Source organism: Bubalus bubalis, chromosome 18, assembly GCF_019923935.1.
Source record: "Bubalus bubalis isolate 160015118507 breed Murrah chromosome 18, NDDB_SH_1, whole genome shotgun sequence".
In the NCBI taxonomy this organism is placed as follows: domain Eukaryota; kingdom Metazoa; phylum Chordata; class Mammalia; order Artiodactyla; family Bovidae; genus Bubalus; species Bubalus bubalis.
In genome coordinates this window covers 65,444,007-65,458,236 of record NC_059174.1, presented here as the reverse complement: position 1 = coordinate 65,458,236, position 14,230 = coordinate 65,444,007, and the positions used below count along the sequence as shown (strand labels likewise).

General features: G+C 46.4%; 1 protein-coding gene across 9 annotated transcripts in view; it reads left to right on the top strand.

Annotated features, from left to right (window-relative positions):
- Nucleotides 1-8,853: 8,853 nt before the first annotated feature.
- LOC102389376 (zinc finger protein 606) overlaps nt 8,854-14,230 on the top strand; it is a 37,935-nt gene continuing 32,558 nt past the window's right edge. For 3 of the 9 annotated variants that reach the window (XM_044931793.1, XM_044931794.1, XR_006546174.1), the window contains exons 1-4: nt 8,855-9,284; nt 10,334-10,443; nt 11,180-11,236; nt 11,709-11,797. In XM_044931793.1, the coding sequence (XP_044787728.1) occupies nt 10,413-10,443; nt 11,180-11,236; nt 11,709-11,797 (177 nt within the window). In that variant the 5' untranslated portion in view covers nt 8,855-9,284; nt 10,334-10,412. Of the gene's footprint in view, nt 9,285-10,333; nt 10,444-11,179; nt 11,237-11,708; nt 11,798-14,230 lie in introns of all 9 variants that reach the window. The other 6 variants (XM_044931791.1, XM_044931790.1, XM_006067256.4 and 3 more) reach the window with 4 other exon arrangements.

Below are 14,230 nucleotides of genomic sequence, written 5' to 3'. Positions count from 1 at the left end.
CTAGGACTGGAGCGGGAGGTTGCGACCGCGTTGGTCTGGGAGTGCGCCTGCGCGGAGGGCGCCGACACGCATCGCCCAGGGCCACTCGCGGTCTCCCTGGGCGTCTATTCTCGCCCGTCGGATTCCTCTGGTACCTGAATTCGAGTCCTGACACCTCTGTGTCCCCATCATAAATATTCCGTGCCGCCGGTGCGGTGAGGCGGCTTGTGATTGTAGCCCGGCGCTCAGTAGGTGCCAGTATTTAGTACACGGTTATAAGAAACATGGATATTTGAAAACTGCTTTACGCACTGCTTCGTAATGGTCAGAACTGCGTTTCAATAGCAGCATCAGTTAAGTCGCTCAGTCATATCCGACTCTTTGCGACCCCATGAATTGCAGCACGCCAGTCCTCCCTGTCCATCACCAACTCCCGGAGTTTGCCCAAACTCACGTCCATCCAGTTGGTGATGCCATCAGCCATCTCATCCTCTGTCGTCCCCTTCTCCTCCTGCCCCCAATCCCTTTCAGCATCAGTCTTTTGCAATGGGTCAACTCTTCGCATGAGGTGGCCAAAGTATTGGAGTTTCAGCTTTAGCATCAGTCCTTCCAAAGAACAGCGAGGATTCATCTTTAAAATGGACTGGTTGGATCTCCTTGCAGTACAAAGGACTCTCAAGAGTCTTCTCCAAACCACAGTTCAAAAGCAGCAATTATTCAGCGCTCAGGTTTCTTCACAGTCCAACTCTCACATCCATACATGACCACAGGAAAAGCCATAGCCTTGACTACACTGACCTTTGTTGGCAAAGTACTGTCTCTGCTTTTCAATATGCTATCTAGGTTGGTCATAACTTTCCTTCCAAGGAGAAAGCGTCTTTTAATTTCATGCCTGCAATCACCATCTGCAGTGACTTTGGAGCCCCCAAAAATAAAGTCTGACACTGTTTCCTCTGTTTCCCCATCTATTTCCCATGAAATGATGAGTCCAGATGCCATGATCTTAGTTTTCTGAATGTTGAGCTTTAAGCCAACTTTTTCACTCTCCTCTTTCACCGTCATCAAGAGGCGTTTTCGTTCCTCTTCACTTTCTGCCATAAGGGTGGTGTCATCTGCATATCTGAGGTTATTGATATTTCTCCTGGCAATCTTGATTCCAGCTTGTGCTTCTTCCAGCCCAGCGTTTCTCATGATGTACTCTGCATATAAGTGAAATAAGCAGGGTGACAATATACAGCCTTGACGTACTCCTTTTCCTATTTGGAACCAGTCTGTCGTTCCATGTCCAGTTCTAACTGTTGCTTCCTGACCTGCATATAGGTTTCTCAAGAGGCAGGTCAGGTGGTATGGTATTCCCATCTCTTTCAGAATTCTCCACAGTTTCTTGTGATCCACACAGTCAAAGGCTTTGGCATAGTCAATAAAGCAGAAATAGATGCTTTTCTGGCACTCTCTTGCATTTTCCATGATCCAGCAGATGTTGGCAATTTGATCTCTGGTTCCTCTGCCTTTTCTAAAACCAGCTTGAACATCTGGAAGTTCACGGTTCACGTATTGCTGAAGCCTGGCTTGGAGAATTTTGAGCATTACTTTACTAGCGTGTGAGATGAGTGCAATTGTGTGGTAGTTTGAGCATTCTTTGGCATTGCCTTCCTTTGGGATTGGAATGAAAACTGACCTTTCCCAGTCCTGTGGCCACTGCTGAGTTTTCCAAATTTGCTGGCATATTGAGTGCAGCCCTTTTGCAGCATCATCTTTCAGGATTTGAAATAGCTCAACTGGAATTCCATCACCTCCACTAGCTTTGTTCGTAGTGATGCTTTCTAAGGCCCGCTTGACTTCACATTCCAGGATGTCTGGCTCTAGGTGAGTGATCACACCATCGTGATTATCTGGGTTGTGAAGATCTTTTTTGTACAATTCTTCTGTGTATTCTTGCCACCTCTTCTTAATATCTTCTGCTTCTGTTAGGTCCATACCATTTCTGTCCTTTACCAAACCCATTTTTGCAGGAAATATTCCCTTGGTATCTGTAATTTTCTTCTTCTTTTTTTTTTCTTCTAATTTTCTTGAAGAGATCTCTAGTCTTTCCCATTCTGTTGTTTTCCTCTATTTCTTTGCATTGATCACTGAGGAAGGCTTTCTTATCTCTCCTTGCTATTCTTTGGAACTCTGCATTCAGATGCTTATATCTTTCTTTTTCTCCTTTGCTTTTCACTTCTCTTCTTTTCACAGCTATTTGTAAGGCCTCCCCAGACAGCCATTTTGATCTGATAGATAGAGTGCCTGATGAACTATGGACAGAGGTTCGTGACATTGTACAGGAGACAGGGATCAAGACCATCTCCATGGAAAAGAAATGCAATAGCAGCATAGTATTCATAGTATTCACCCAGGTCGGAGAAAGCGATGGCACCCCACTCCAGTACTCTTGCCTGGAAAATCCCATGGACGGAGGAGCCTGGTAGGCTGCAGTCCCTGGGATCACTACGAGTCGTACACGACTGACCGACTTCACTTTCACTTTTCACTTTCATGCATTGGAGAAGGATATGGCAACCCAGTCCAGTGATCTTGCCTGGAGAATCCCAGGGACAGAGGAGCCTTGTGGGCTGCCGTCTATGGAGCCGCACAGAATCGGGACACGACTGAAGAGTATTAGCAGCAGCAGCAGCATTCACCCAGGTGGCGCTAGTGGTAAAGAACGTGCCTGACAATGCAAGAGTCACGGGCTTGATCCCTGGGTGGGGAAAATCCCTTGGAGCAGGAAATGGCAACCCACTCCAGTATTCTTGTCAGAAGAATGCCTTGGATAGAGAAACCTGGGGGGCTACAGTCCAGGGACCCGCAAAGAATGGGACAGGACTGAAGCGATTTAGCACCTGGACATAGTATGCAAAGCTTCCTAGGTGGCTCAGTTCTGTTCAGTTCAGTCGCTCAGTCGTGTCCGACTCTTTGCGACCCCATGAATCGCAGCACGCCAGGCCTCCCTGTCCATCACCAACTTCCGGAGTTCACTCAGACTCACGTCCATCGAGTCAGTGATGCCATCCAGCCATCTCATCCTCTGTCGTCCCCTTTTCCTCCTGCCCCCAATCCCTCCCAGCATCAGAGTCTTTTCCAATGAGTCAACTCTTCGCATGAGGTGGCCAAAGTACTGGAGTGGCTCAGTGGTAAAGAATCCGCCTGCAATGCAAGAGACGCGGGTTTGATCCCTGGGTGGCAAAGACCCCTTGGAGTAGGAAACTGCAACCCACTCCAATATTCTTGCCTGGAAAATTCCACTAACGGAGGAGCCTGGAGGCTACAGTCTGTGGGGTTGCAAAGAGTCAGATGCCACTGAGCATGAGTACATTAAAAATTGACGTCCATGCACATGACTGAATTCGCCATATGGTGAACACTGAGAGAGGCCAACCAGGTGGCATACTCTGGGTACAGCAGCCAAGTGTACAAGGTGAGACTGTTCACCATTCCCCTTCTTGAGCTGGGCTTATTTTCAGTAATGCATGTGAACATCCAGTGGAGCAAGAATCTAACCAAGGCTGAGACACCTGCCTTTGCCCTTTTAAGAGGGGATTGATTGATTCAGATAAGTTGGGGCTTGCATTATGGATCCGAAGCTGAGAAAAATTTCAAGCCAAGGGCATCTTTTCTTTTGGAAAAACTCTGATGCTGAAAACAGCAGACAATAAGAATTCTTATGTTAGGGAAAAAAATAGCTGGTGACATCTTTTTTTACACATAACAGGTGAAAAGATTTGGCTGGTTCACACCTGAGCGAAAGACTTCAAATCTAGTAAGCCTTATAACAGTGGTTGTTATGAGATGTGTCTGATCGGAATGCTCTCATGATGCAAGCTCTAGTTTTTCTTTTAAGGTGTTATTTAGAGACTATAAAGGATCATATTTGTGATTGTCCTACTGAAAACTACTCCTCTGTCTGAAGTAAGAAAGCTTTAAAGTGTTCATAAAGTGTCAATTACCACTTCCCTCACCTGCAAATCCAAGTGAAAAATAAGACTGTTTTTCCTTTTTCTTTCATAAAATGTATACCCCTTTTCTCCCCAGTTTCCTTTTACCCGATCAAAAGGCATGAAAACTTCCCATGTGGCACAAGTGGTAAAGAACCCATCTGCCAATGCAGGAGATATGAGAGACGTGGTTTCAGCCCCTGGGTTGGGAAGACCCCCTGGAGGAGAAAATAGCAACCCATTCCACTATTCTTGTCTGGAAAATCCCATGGAGAAAGGAGCCTGGCAAGCTACAGTCTGTGGGGTCACAGAGTCAGTCACGACTGAAGCCACTTAGCATAAACTTGCTCATGATGACATCTTTGCTTAAAAAAATTGTTTCTGGCTGTGCTGGGTTTTCATTGCTGTGCGAGCTTTCCTCTAGTTGCAGTGCATGGGCTTCCTATCATGGTGACTTCTTTTGTGGAGCATGGACTGTAGGGTGTTGTTTTAATGAGTCTTTTTCAATGAACTTAAGTGGCCATCAAAAGTCCAAAGGATTGTGGTATAGTCATTCAATGGGAAACTATACAGCAGCGAAAATAAATGAAATTGAGTCTCACATATCAAAAAGGATAAATTTTGGGACTCTCCTGGAGGTCTAGTGCTTAGGAATCCATGCTTCCACTGCAGGGAGCTGGGTTTAGTCCCTGGTTGGGGAACTAAGATTCTGACAGGTAACATGGCAAAACAAACAACAGCAACAAAAAACCCTACACAAAGCCAAAAGGATAAATCTTGTAATGATAAAATTATGGAGCAAAAAATGCAAGTTGTAGATGAAATTCGATGCTTTTATATGAATGCAAAAAGTGCTTTGTATTGTTATGAAACAAACACATTGTAAACTTTCAGGAAACACAAGGCGTGATTCACATCTCATTCAGGACAGTGGCTCCCCTGGAGGAAGGGGGGTTTCTATTCCAGAGGGGAATGTTTTTCAGTAGCTACGTTGTGTCCGACTCTTTGTGACCCCATGGACTGCAGCATGCCAGGCTTCCTTGTCCTTCACTATTTCCTGGAGTTTGCTCAAGTTGGTGATTGTATCCAACCATCTCATCCTCTATCTCCTTCTCTTTCTACCCTCAATCTTTCCCAGAATCAGAGTCTTTTCCAATGAAGAGAGGGGAACAAAGGGGTTTAGGCCTGTAGGTTGATGTTCTTTTTCATTTTTTTTATTCAGCTTAGGAGTCTTTTCACAAGTTTCATTGAATCTCTTACAAATTTTTGTTTTACATATTTTTCTTAAAAGAAAAAGGAGCAGACATCTAACATTAAATTCCAGGGACATGAGAAATTGGATGCTGAATGTTGAACTGGTGGCAAAGCAGACCTGTGAAAGGGGAGCCTCTGCATGGTCACCAGCTATACAGAAACATCTTGACTTTCACCTGGGGGCAAGGAGGGGTACTCAGAATCCCAAGTGTTGACCTTTGTGACTCTTAGAACATTAGCTGGAGAAAATGAGTTAATCCTAGGGTTTGAGAGCATGAGGTATTAGATTGGTGCAAATGTACTTGCAGTTTCAGACCATGAATTTTAAATCATTATACTAGGCTCAAAACATCTTTATTAATCCAAATAGGAAACATTACAATCAAGATTTTGCCAATGAGAAAAGTTTGCTTATTCTTATAATATAAAAATCCGTGCTTTAGGAGTCAATGCACTCTTGGAAAGCATTTTCTGCATCCTGCTGTTTGTGGAAGTGGTTTTCCTGCAAAAAGTTCTCAAGATGCTTGAAGAAGTGGTAGCTGATTGGCCAGAGGTCAGGTGAATACAAATGATGGGGCAAAACTCTGTAGCCCAATTCATTCAATTTTTGAAGCATTGGTTATCTGATGTTTGGTCAGGCATTGTCATAGACAATTGACCCTTTTCTGTTGACTAATGCCGGCTACAGGTGTTGCAGTTTTTGGTGTGTTTCATACATTTGCTGAGCATACTTCTCAGATGTAATGATTTCACCAGGATTCAGAAAGCTGTAGTGGATCAGGCCAACAGTAGACCACCAAATAGTGACCATGACCCTTTTTTGATGCAAGTTTGCCTTTGGGAAGTGCTTTGGGGCTTTTCCGTCCAACCATTGAGCTGGTCATTGCTGGTTATCATATAAAATCCACTTTTCATTGCATGTCACAATCCAATCAAGAAATGGTTCACTGTTGCACAGAATAAGAGGACACTACAAAACAACATTTTTTTTTTTTGTCAGCTCATGAGGCATCCACTGATGGATATTTTTCACATTTCCAATTTGCTCCAAATGCCAAACAACCATAGAATGGTTGACGTTGAGTTCTTTGGCAACGTCTCATGTAGTTGTAAAGAATCAGCTTCGATGATGCTCTCAGTTGGTGTCAACTTCTGATGGCCAGCCACTACACTCATCTTCAAAGCTCTGTCTCCTTTGCGAAACTTCTTGAACCACCATTGTATGTTCATTAGCAGTTCCTGGGCCAGATACATTGTTGATGTTTCGAGTTGTCTCCGCTGCTTTGTGATCCATTTTGAACTCAAATAAGAAAATTTCTGGAATTTGCTTTTTGTCTAACATCATTTCCACTGTTGTTGTTCAGTTGCAAAGTTGTGTCAAACATTTTGCGACATCATGGACTACAGCATGCCAGGCTTCCCTGTCTTTCACTATCTCCTGGAGTTTGGTCAAACTTACATTCATTGAGTTGGTGATGCCATCCAACCATCTCATCCTCTGTTACTCTCTTCTCTTCCTGCCCTAAATCTTTCAGTCTAAAATAAATATAAAATCAACAGCAAGTAATAACATTACCAAAAAAAAAAAAAAAAAGAGAAATGTGCATTCAAATTATATATAACATAACCACATTTATTTAGAATGTATTCCAATATCAATATTTGAACAAACTCCAGGAAAAAGTGAAGGACAGGGGAGCCAGGCATGCTGCAGTCCATGGGATTGCAAAGAGTCAGACTCGACTTAGCAACTGAACAAAAACAACAAAAACAGTATCAAACGGCAAATTTGAACAAGCAAAAACTGCAATTGCTTTTGCACCAAACTAATAACTTCGAGTCTAGATGACTTGTACTAGTTATTTTATTGTTGGTGACTCCACAACCCAGCTGATAAAATGCCCTGCTGCTGCTGCTAAGTCGCTTCAGTTGTGTCCAAGTCTGTGCAACTCCATAGACGGCAGCCCACCAGGCTCCCCTGTCCCTGGAATTCTCCAGGCAAGAATACTGGAGTGGGTTGCCATTTTCTCCTCCAATGCATGAAAGTGAAAAGTGAAAGTGAAGTTGCTCAGTCGTGTCCAACTCGTAGTGACCCCAGGGACTGCAGCCTACCAGGCTCCTCCGTCCATGGGATTTTCCAGGCAAGAGTACTGGAGTGGGTGCCATTGCCTTCTCCGATAAAATGCCCTACTTTTTCCAAATAATGTGTCCTTGACTCACCCTCCCTTTACCTTTCATTTTCATCTGGCTATGATGAAATGGAACCAGCTGGAGCCCTTCACTTGCCATGGGGTGATCACATTTTGGACATCTCTCAGAGGGAGCATGTCCACGGAGAGCATAGATTCTACTACCACTCTGGTCTTTTCCCATTCAGAAACCTCAGTAACAGCTCAGACACAGCCCAGACTTCTGTAACAGAGGCATCCAAAACGGCTGTTTGGCCCAGTCTTGGCCACCCCATCACTCAGAGAGAACAGGGTACCATCCAGCAAGCTCCCTTAACTGAAATAGGAGAGGGCCTGGACAAAAGGGAAGCAGTTTCATCACACACCTGTAACACATTCTCCACTCACCCTTGGTAAACAGCTCTGCATTGAGAGGCCTTCTCCATGCCTTGTTCTCCATATTAGGGGCTGGATTGCAGTCCATGATGCACAAACTTGAACCCCCTGACTGTTGGCGCTACCCTTAAAATACTAACCTGTCCACAATCTGACCACTGATCCCCATCCACCTTGATTATTGCATTGGTTCAAAAGTCATCACGGTCCTTCCCTCACCCTCTTGGGCCTATTCTCCTCACAAAAGCCAGAGTGAGTGATCCTTTGATGAGGCCAGGGCCTGTGGCTCCTCTGCTCAGACCCATGCCCTGGCTCACAGCAGAGCCTTTCTGATGCCCCCAGGCTCTCTCCAACCCGTCACTCACTCTGACTATCTTGCTGCTGCTGCTGCTAAGTCACTTCAGTCGTGTCCGACTCTGTGTGACCCCATAGATGGCAGCCCACCAGGCTCCCCCGTCCCTGGGATTCTCCAGGCAAGAACACTGGAGTGGGTTGCTATTTCCTTCTCCAGACCATCTGACTGTTGTTGCAACTAAACAATAGAAACGTGGGTGGACAAATTAACAGGCGAGGCGAATGGGGAGTAAAGAGTAGGGGCCAGGAGGGCCAGAATCCTCTGGGCAAGGGTCCCTCCTAACTCCTTTCCTGGGAAGGAGGCCTTGGTTCAGCAGACTCAAATTCTAGTCGTAACAAGGGGTAGGGCTTCATATGTGAGCCGAAGCTCAAAATTAGGTTCCTTGACTGAAAAGGGTACATAACAGACCCTTCCTTACAACTCTTCAACTGCTTTATGAAAAGGAAAGCGCTTCAACAGACTTCAACGAAGTTACTACAAAGTGCGGCTACCGTGAGCTGCCATTTTACGGACAGGCAAACTGAGGCTCGCCGGGCGGCGATTTACCGAGCTTCCCCACCCCCTAGCCGGCGCGGTCCGCGTCTAGGACAGTATAGTCCACCTCGCCAAGGCCTCGGACACTGCTGTCCCAGTAAACCCCTAGGAGGCGGAACTTGTGACAAGTGCCGCTTGGGGAATTGGCCAAAGGCGCTTCCGGTCCAACCGGAAGCGCGCCCCTGGAACTACCACTCCCAGTAGCCCACGCGACGCGTCCCCGTCGAGGCAGGGGGGAGGCCGCCATTGTCCGCGGCTGAAGTGAAGCGGTCGCCCGGGCGGTGGGGTTATTACTGTTGCGGCTGCCGCCGGCCCGGAGGATAGGGAGAACGGGCGGGGAGAGGCGGCGCCTACACTTGCGCCTGGCTCGCCTCTAGGGCAGGTCCCTTGGCCCGCCTCTGGCTTTGCGGAGGCGCTGGATCGGCTGGGAGAGCCCGGGTGAGCCCCGCGCGTCGGGCCTTTGTCCCCCGGGCGGGAACCCTAAGCTCACGGCCGAGCCGGGACGAATGTGAGCGCAACAAAAGCCGAACGCCCTCGGCGAAGCGAACGCGAGCTTGTCTAGCTGCCCGCTGAGAGCAGGGGTCACCGGCCCGCAGGGGTGGGAGGCCGGCGGCTGCGATCCAGGTGAGGTCCGCCGTTACCGGGACGGGCTGTGAGCCTCGCACCCACAGCGGGAGTGCGGAGGAAGTCTGGGATGAGAGGCCAGAAGGCAGGTGGCGAGGACGCCTCCGAGGCCGTCCTTAGGAGTCCACCTTGTCTTTCCCGACGGGCGGTTCTCGTGAGAACACGTTCTCATTTGTCATAGAGCGAAGTCAAAAGGACAGCCCGGGGCTCCTTTAAAGGTGCAGTGACCGGATGACTTTGTCAAGTTGCAAAGAAGCGTGCAGAATATTTAGTGTGCCAACTTGGAGTTCGGGCGCAGATCCCGGTGCTCCCGGTGCCCATTGGGCGTTCCAGTGCTTTATACACGCTCCCAGGAATTCGCAGAGCTCTGCCAGTTGGCGTTGGTGCCCTCCGAGAGGTCGCAGAACTTGCATAAAAGTCTAGAATTTAGGGGGTTGGGTTGGTGTTGTCTCCAAATCTGGTTTTCTGTTGACCCCAGCACCAAGAGACAGATTTTTTTTTTTCCCTACATAAGATTTACATAACTTAAAAAAAAATTTACATAACTTAAAATTAACTATTTTAGCGTACAAGTCCGTGGTTTTCTTGTGCGTTCAGAGCGTTTTGCAGTTATCACCACTATATAATTCCAGAACATTTTCATCACCCCTCTCCCCGGCAAAAAAAAAAACACACCCCCACCCTGAACCATTAAGCTGCCACTCGCCGGTTCTTCCTCCCCTCAGCTCTAGGCAACTACTTACATATGAATATTGTAGGTAGATTTTACAACAATTTTTGTTAAATCAATAGAAAAGCTACCTCTTCGTTGTCAGTAACCGTCTCATGAGAACTGTTAACAAATTTCTCCCCCCTCATCCTGGACCATGCCCTTTTTTCAGCTAACCCGAGTCATTCTTCATTTTTCTTCAGGAATTTGTTTTTGACTTTTAAGTTGTTTTCTTTCAGTGCTCTGTAGAAGTCTTTTATTGTTTTTGTGGATGTGTTCTCCTTATTCCCACTGTCTTTGAGAAAAACCATTTTTTGTCTTTTCCTACTTTTGTTATTAGGTGGGTTTTGCAATTGGTTTTCAATAATCACCTAAATCCACTGCTCCTCAGCAAGCTTCTGGGGGATTAATCCTGCAAGATGGCTGCCATCAACCCATGGGGTTCATGGGGTGAGTACAAATCCTGTTTCTTCTGGGCTTCCCTAGTGGTGACCTGCTGTAGCTAGGGGTCAGAGCTGTAGAGGGGCTAAGGGTTTTTGGGATTGGAGGGGGTCTCTCTATCTTGGTACAGAATTAGAACTGAGTGAGGTTGTTTTGTTTTTTAATTGGTTGTTTGTATAAAAGATAATGTAATTTTCCTGTATCTTATAGTTCTCTCCTGAGAAGTCTCATTAGTTCTAAGAGATTTTTCTGGTGATTTGTGGAATTTCTTGGAAGACGGTCATCTACAACCAAAATTTCTATACCATCCTCATGTTTTTTACTTGTATTATTGTTTTTCGCTGTATAGCGTTGGTTTATAATTTAAGAACAACATTAAATGGTGTCAGTAGTGTGTAAGTGACACTTCATGTATCTGTCATTAAAGACATCAAAAGACCAGTAATGTTTCTTAAAAATTAAATGATGTTCAATTTTATCAGATACTTCTCCAGCCACTTAAGGAGTTATGTTCTTAATTGTTCAGTAGCTGTATCATATCAATAAATTTCCTGAAAGTGACCCACTGTGCATTTTTGCTATAAATCTAGCTTATGTTTCCCCCCACGCGTCCTTGGGCTCTAGTAATGGAATTCTGTGTGCACATGAGTGAGATAGGTCTCCTTTTCCATCTTGCTGCCTTTAGTCGCTAGGGTCAGCGTCACAGTCCTGTCCTTTCCTTGTCCTAACCTGACCTCTGGTGTAGGTATCCTTATGGACCAGTCCTGGGGAATGACGACTGTTGACCCGTGGGCCTCCTGGGGTGAGTCAAGACCCTGTTTCCTCATCAGACACATTGGTTACTATGTTGTGGTCTCTCCCATCAGTAACCTGCCATTGCTGGGAATCAGAGCTGGTGGGGAGAGAGGAGGGGGTCTGGTCCAGATCCGTCTCTTGGCAGAGCTGGAACAGGAAAGGATCAGAACACATCACTGAGGGATCTAGCGATGAAATTTCCAGAACAGGATGCATGAGAATGCATGTGTGGCCATTTAGGGCTCAGACCCAGAAAGGCTGTGAACAGGCACTTTCTCTACGACAGTGCCTCAGGACAACAGGGGATGGGTCATGTGTTTAGGTTTATTGTTTAACTTCTCTGGATCCCACTGCCTTCATCTGTAATGTGAGGAAGTGGATCTTTTCCCTTGCCCAAATGGGAGGGACAGGGTCTGGAACTCAGCTGGGCCACTTTTGGCAGAGAGAGCTGCCTCTGTGACTTCACTTTCCTCCCCCAGCTCTGTGCCCTCAGGACTCTACCTGGCAAATGGAGGAGACCGCCGAGGAGAGGAGGAGGGCCCCAGGGCTCCCAACAGCCCAGGCCCAGGTGAGATGGGGCTTCTGCTTTTATCTGACGGGTTGCCTTCTTCCTAAGGTGTTGGGGGTGTCCCTGACCATCCCAGTTGATATGGCTCCTCAGTTTACCACAGCTAAGGTTTGGATAGAGAAGGAATCAGCCAGAAGTTTATTGATTTTTGAGCATAGGTAGGGAGAACTCAGTTTTCCATGACTTGGAGCCTCACTGTCAACCAGCCTGTTCCGAGTCCTTGAGCCCCAGCTGTGCTGTGGGCTGTTTGGTACATAAGGGTCAGTCCCTTTTGGCAAGCAGTCCCCTCCCCCTTTTCCCTTCCACCTTCCCCATATATTCAGTGCCTGACTCACATTGGTCCTATTTTCTGAGCTCTGTGCTTAGGCAGGGGAACAAGGTCAATTGTGAGCCCCCTTCCTTGGGAGCTCCCAGCCCCCTTTCCAGGGTGGTTTAGTCAGCTCCTGAGGCCTCACCATCTGCCTGGTGCTGTACATGTGATTCAGGACACAGGCCTGAGGTGCTTAGAAAGGCCCTGATCCCTGGAGGAGCTGAGCACAACGGATGCCTTGGAGGTGGGACAGAGTCTGCATAGAGGCCACGTGCCACAGCTGGGGTCCTTTTGTTGTGGAGAGGGAGGCTGCCTGGAAGATAGGATGCACCTGAGCCAAGAGGCGAAGGCGACACATCAGCCAGATGGGCATAGCCTGGTGCGAGAAATCTGCCTTCTCTAGCGCCATGGGGACGCACTGCATGACCAGCATCTGGTGAAGGCCGACTGTAATTTGATTTTAGGCCAAGAAGGCCAGGAAAAACCTTGCTGTATCCTGAATGCCTGCCACGGAGTTGGAACTCCATCCTGGTTGTAGTAAGGAGCCGCAGAAGTGTTGGGAGCAAGAAGCACCAGGGTCTAATATGTAGCTGGAAGGATGTTCCTGGCAGGGGAGTGAAGAGAAGGGGACTGGAAAGCAGGCTGGCGAATCAGGCTTCAGTCTGATCGGCACCTGGAAGCAAGATCTGATATGTATAAGGGAGGTAAAGCAGGAGGACTTTGTGATTGTTTGGGTACAAGATTGGCTCCCTAGAGAAACAGAGCAGCAGAGTTGATGCTGGAGAGGTGTCATCCCCCTCCTCCCCTCTTGCCAAGCCTCCTTATTGGAGGCAGCCACTTAAGAACTTTTTTATAACTGTTTTATGAAAATATTATTCACATACCATAGAGTCCAACCTCTTAAAGTATGTAGTTCTGTGGGTTTTTAGTAATTCACAGAACTGCAGCCATCACCAGTATCTAGAATTTCCATCACTCCAGAAAGAAACCTTGTACATATTAGCAGTTACTCCCTGTTTCCCCAGCTCCCAGCTCCTGGTAACCACTAATTTACTTCTCCCTGTGTTTGCCCATCGTGGACGTTTGATATAAAGGGAACCATATAATATATGGCCTTTTGTGTCTGCTTCTGTCACTTAGCGTGTTTTGACAGGTTATCGATGTGATTATCATTTATCAATTTTTTTCTTTCTCATGACACAGAAAAAGCCATTTTTAACTTACTGTTTCAGTTTTTTAGAAGTGTGTTAGTCGCTCAATTGCATCCAACTCTTTGCAACCCCATGGACTGTAGCCTGCCAGGCTCCTCTGTCCCTGGAATTCTCCAGGAAATAATACTGGAGTGGTTAGCCGTTCCCTTCTCCAGGGGATTTTCCCAATCTAGGGATCAAACCCAGGTCTCTGGCATTGCAGAGACAAATTCTTTACTGTCTCAGCCACCAAAGAAGGGTTGCTTTTAAATGAGAGATTTTTATTTTAATTCTTTGAATTTAGGTGTATCCTAATGATTTTCTACTATGAAAGACAAAAATAGTTCCATTACTATATTTAGGTTTTTCATTCCTAAGTCACAATAATGAATCAAGCAAATGGGAGATACTATGATATAAAAATGTTAATAACATCTTTGCCTAACTTTGTGTCTCCCACCAACTTAAAAAAAAAATCAACAAAACCTCCCACAGTTTAAAAGCTGACTGGTGAAGTTTGTCCTAAGTGTGCTGTCCCCACATGGCAGCGCTGCTGTCTCTGGGAGGCAGGGCCTGAATCGTGTGATGCAGGGTGGTGGTTGTCTGGCATCAAAAGTTGAGTGACTGATGTTTGCTGCTGCTACAGTGTGAAGTCATGTTTAGATTCTGTAACATAATCAGTAGTGAAGCTAGACTAGGTTGAAAGATGGGCCCTGGATCAGTTGCTTGGGAATAGAAGTTAGCTACAGTGAAATGCTATGAAGTTCTAATAACCACTGTGCTGCACTTAGCTGGCAATATTTGTGAGGGTTTCTGAGAATTATTAGAGTTAATGCCAAGAAAATAAAATGGAGACTTCAAATAACACCACCCTCCAGTGTCTGAAGAGTTGTAATTTATGAGCACATACTCTTGGCCCTCTCTCCACACTCA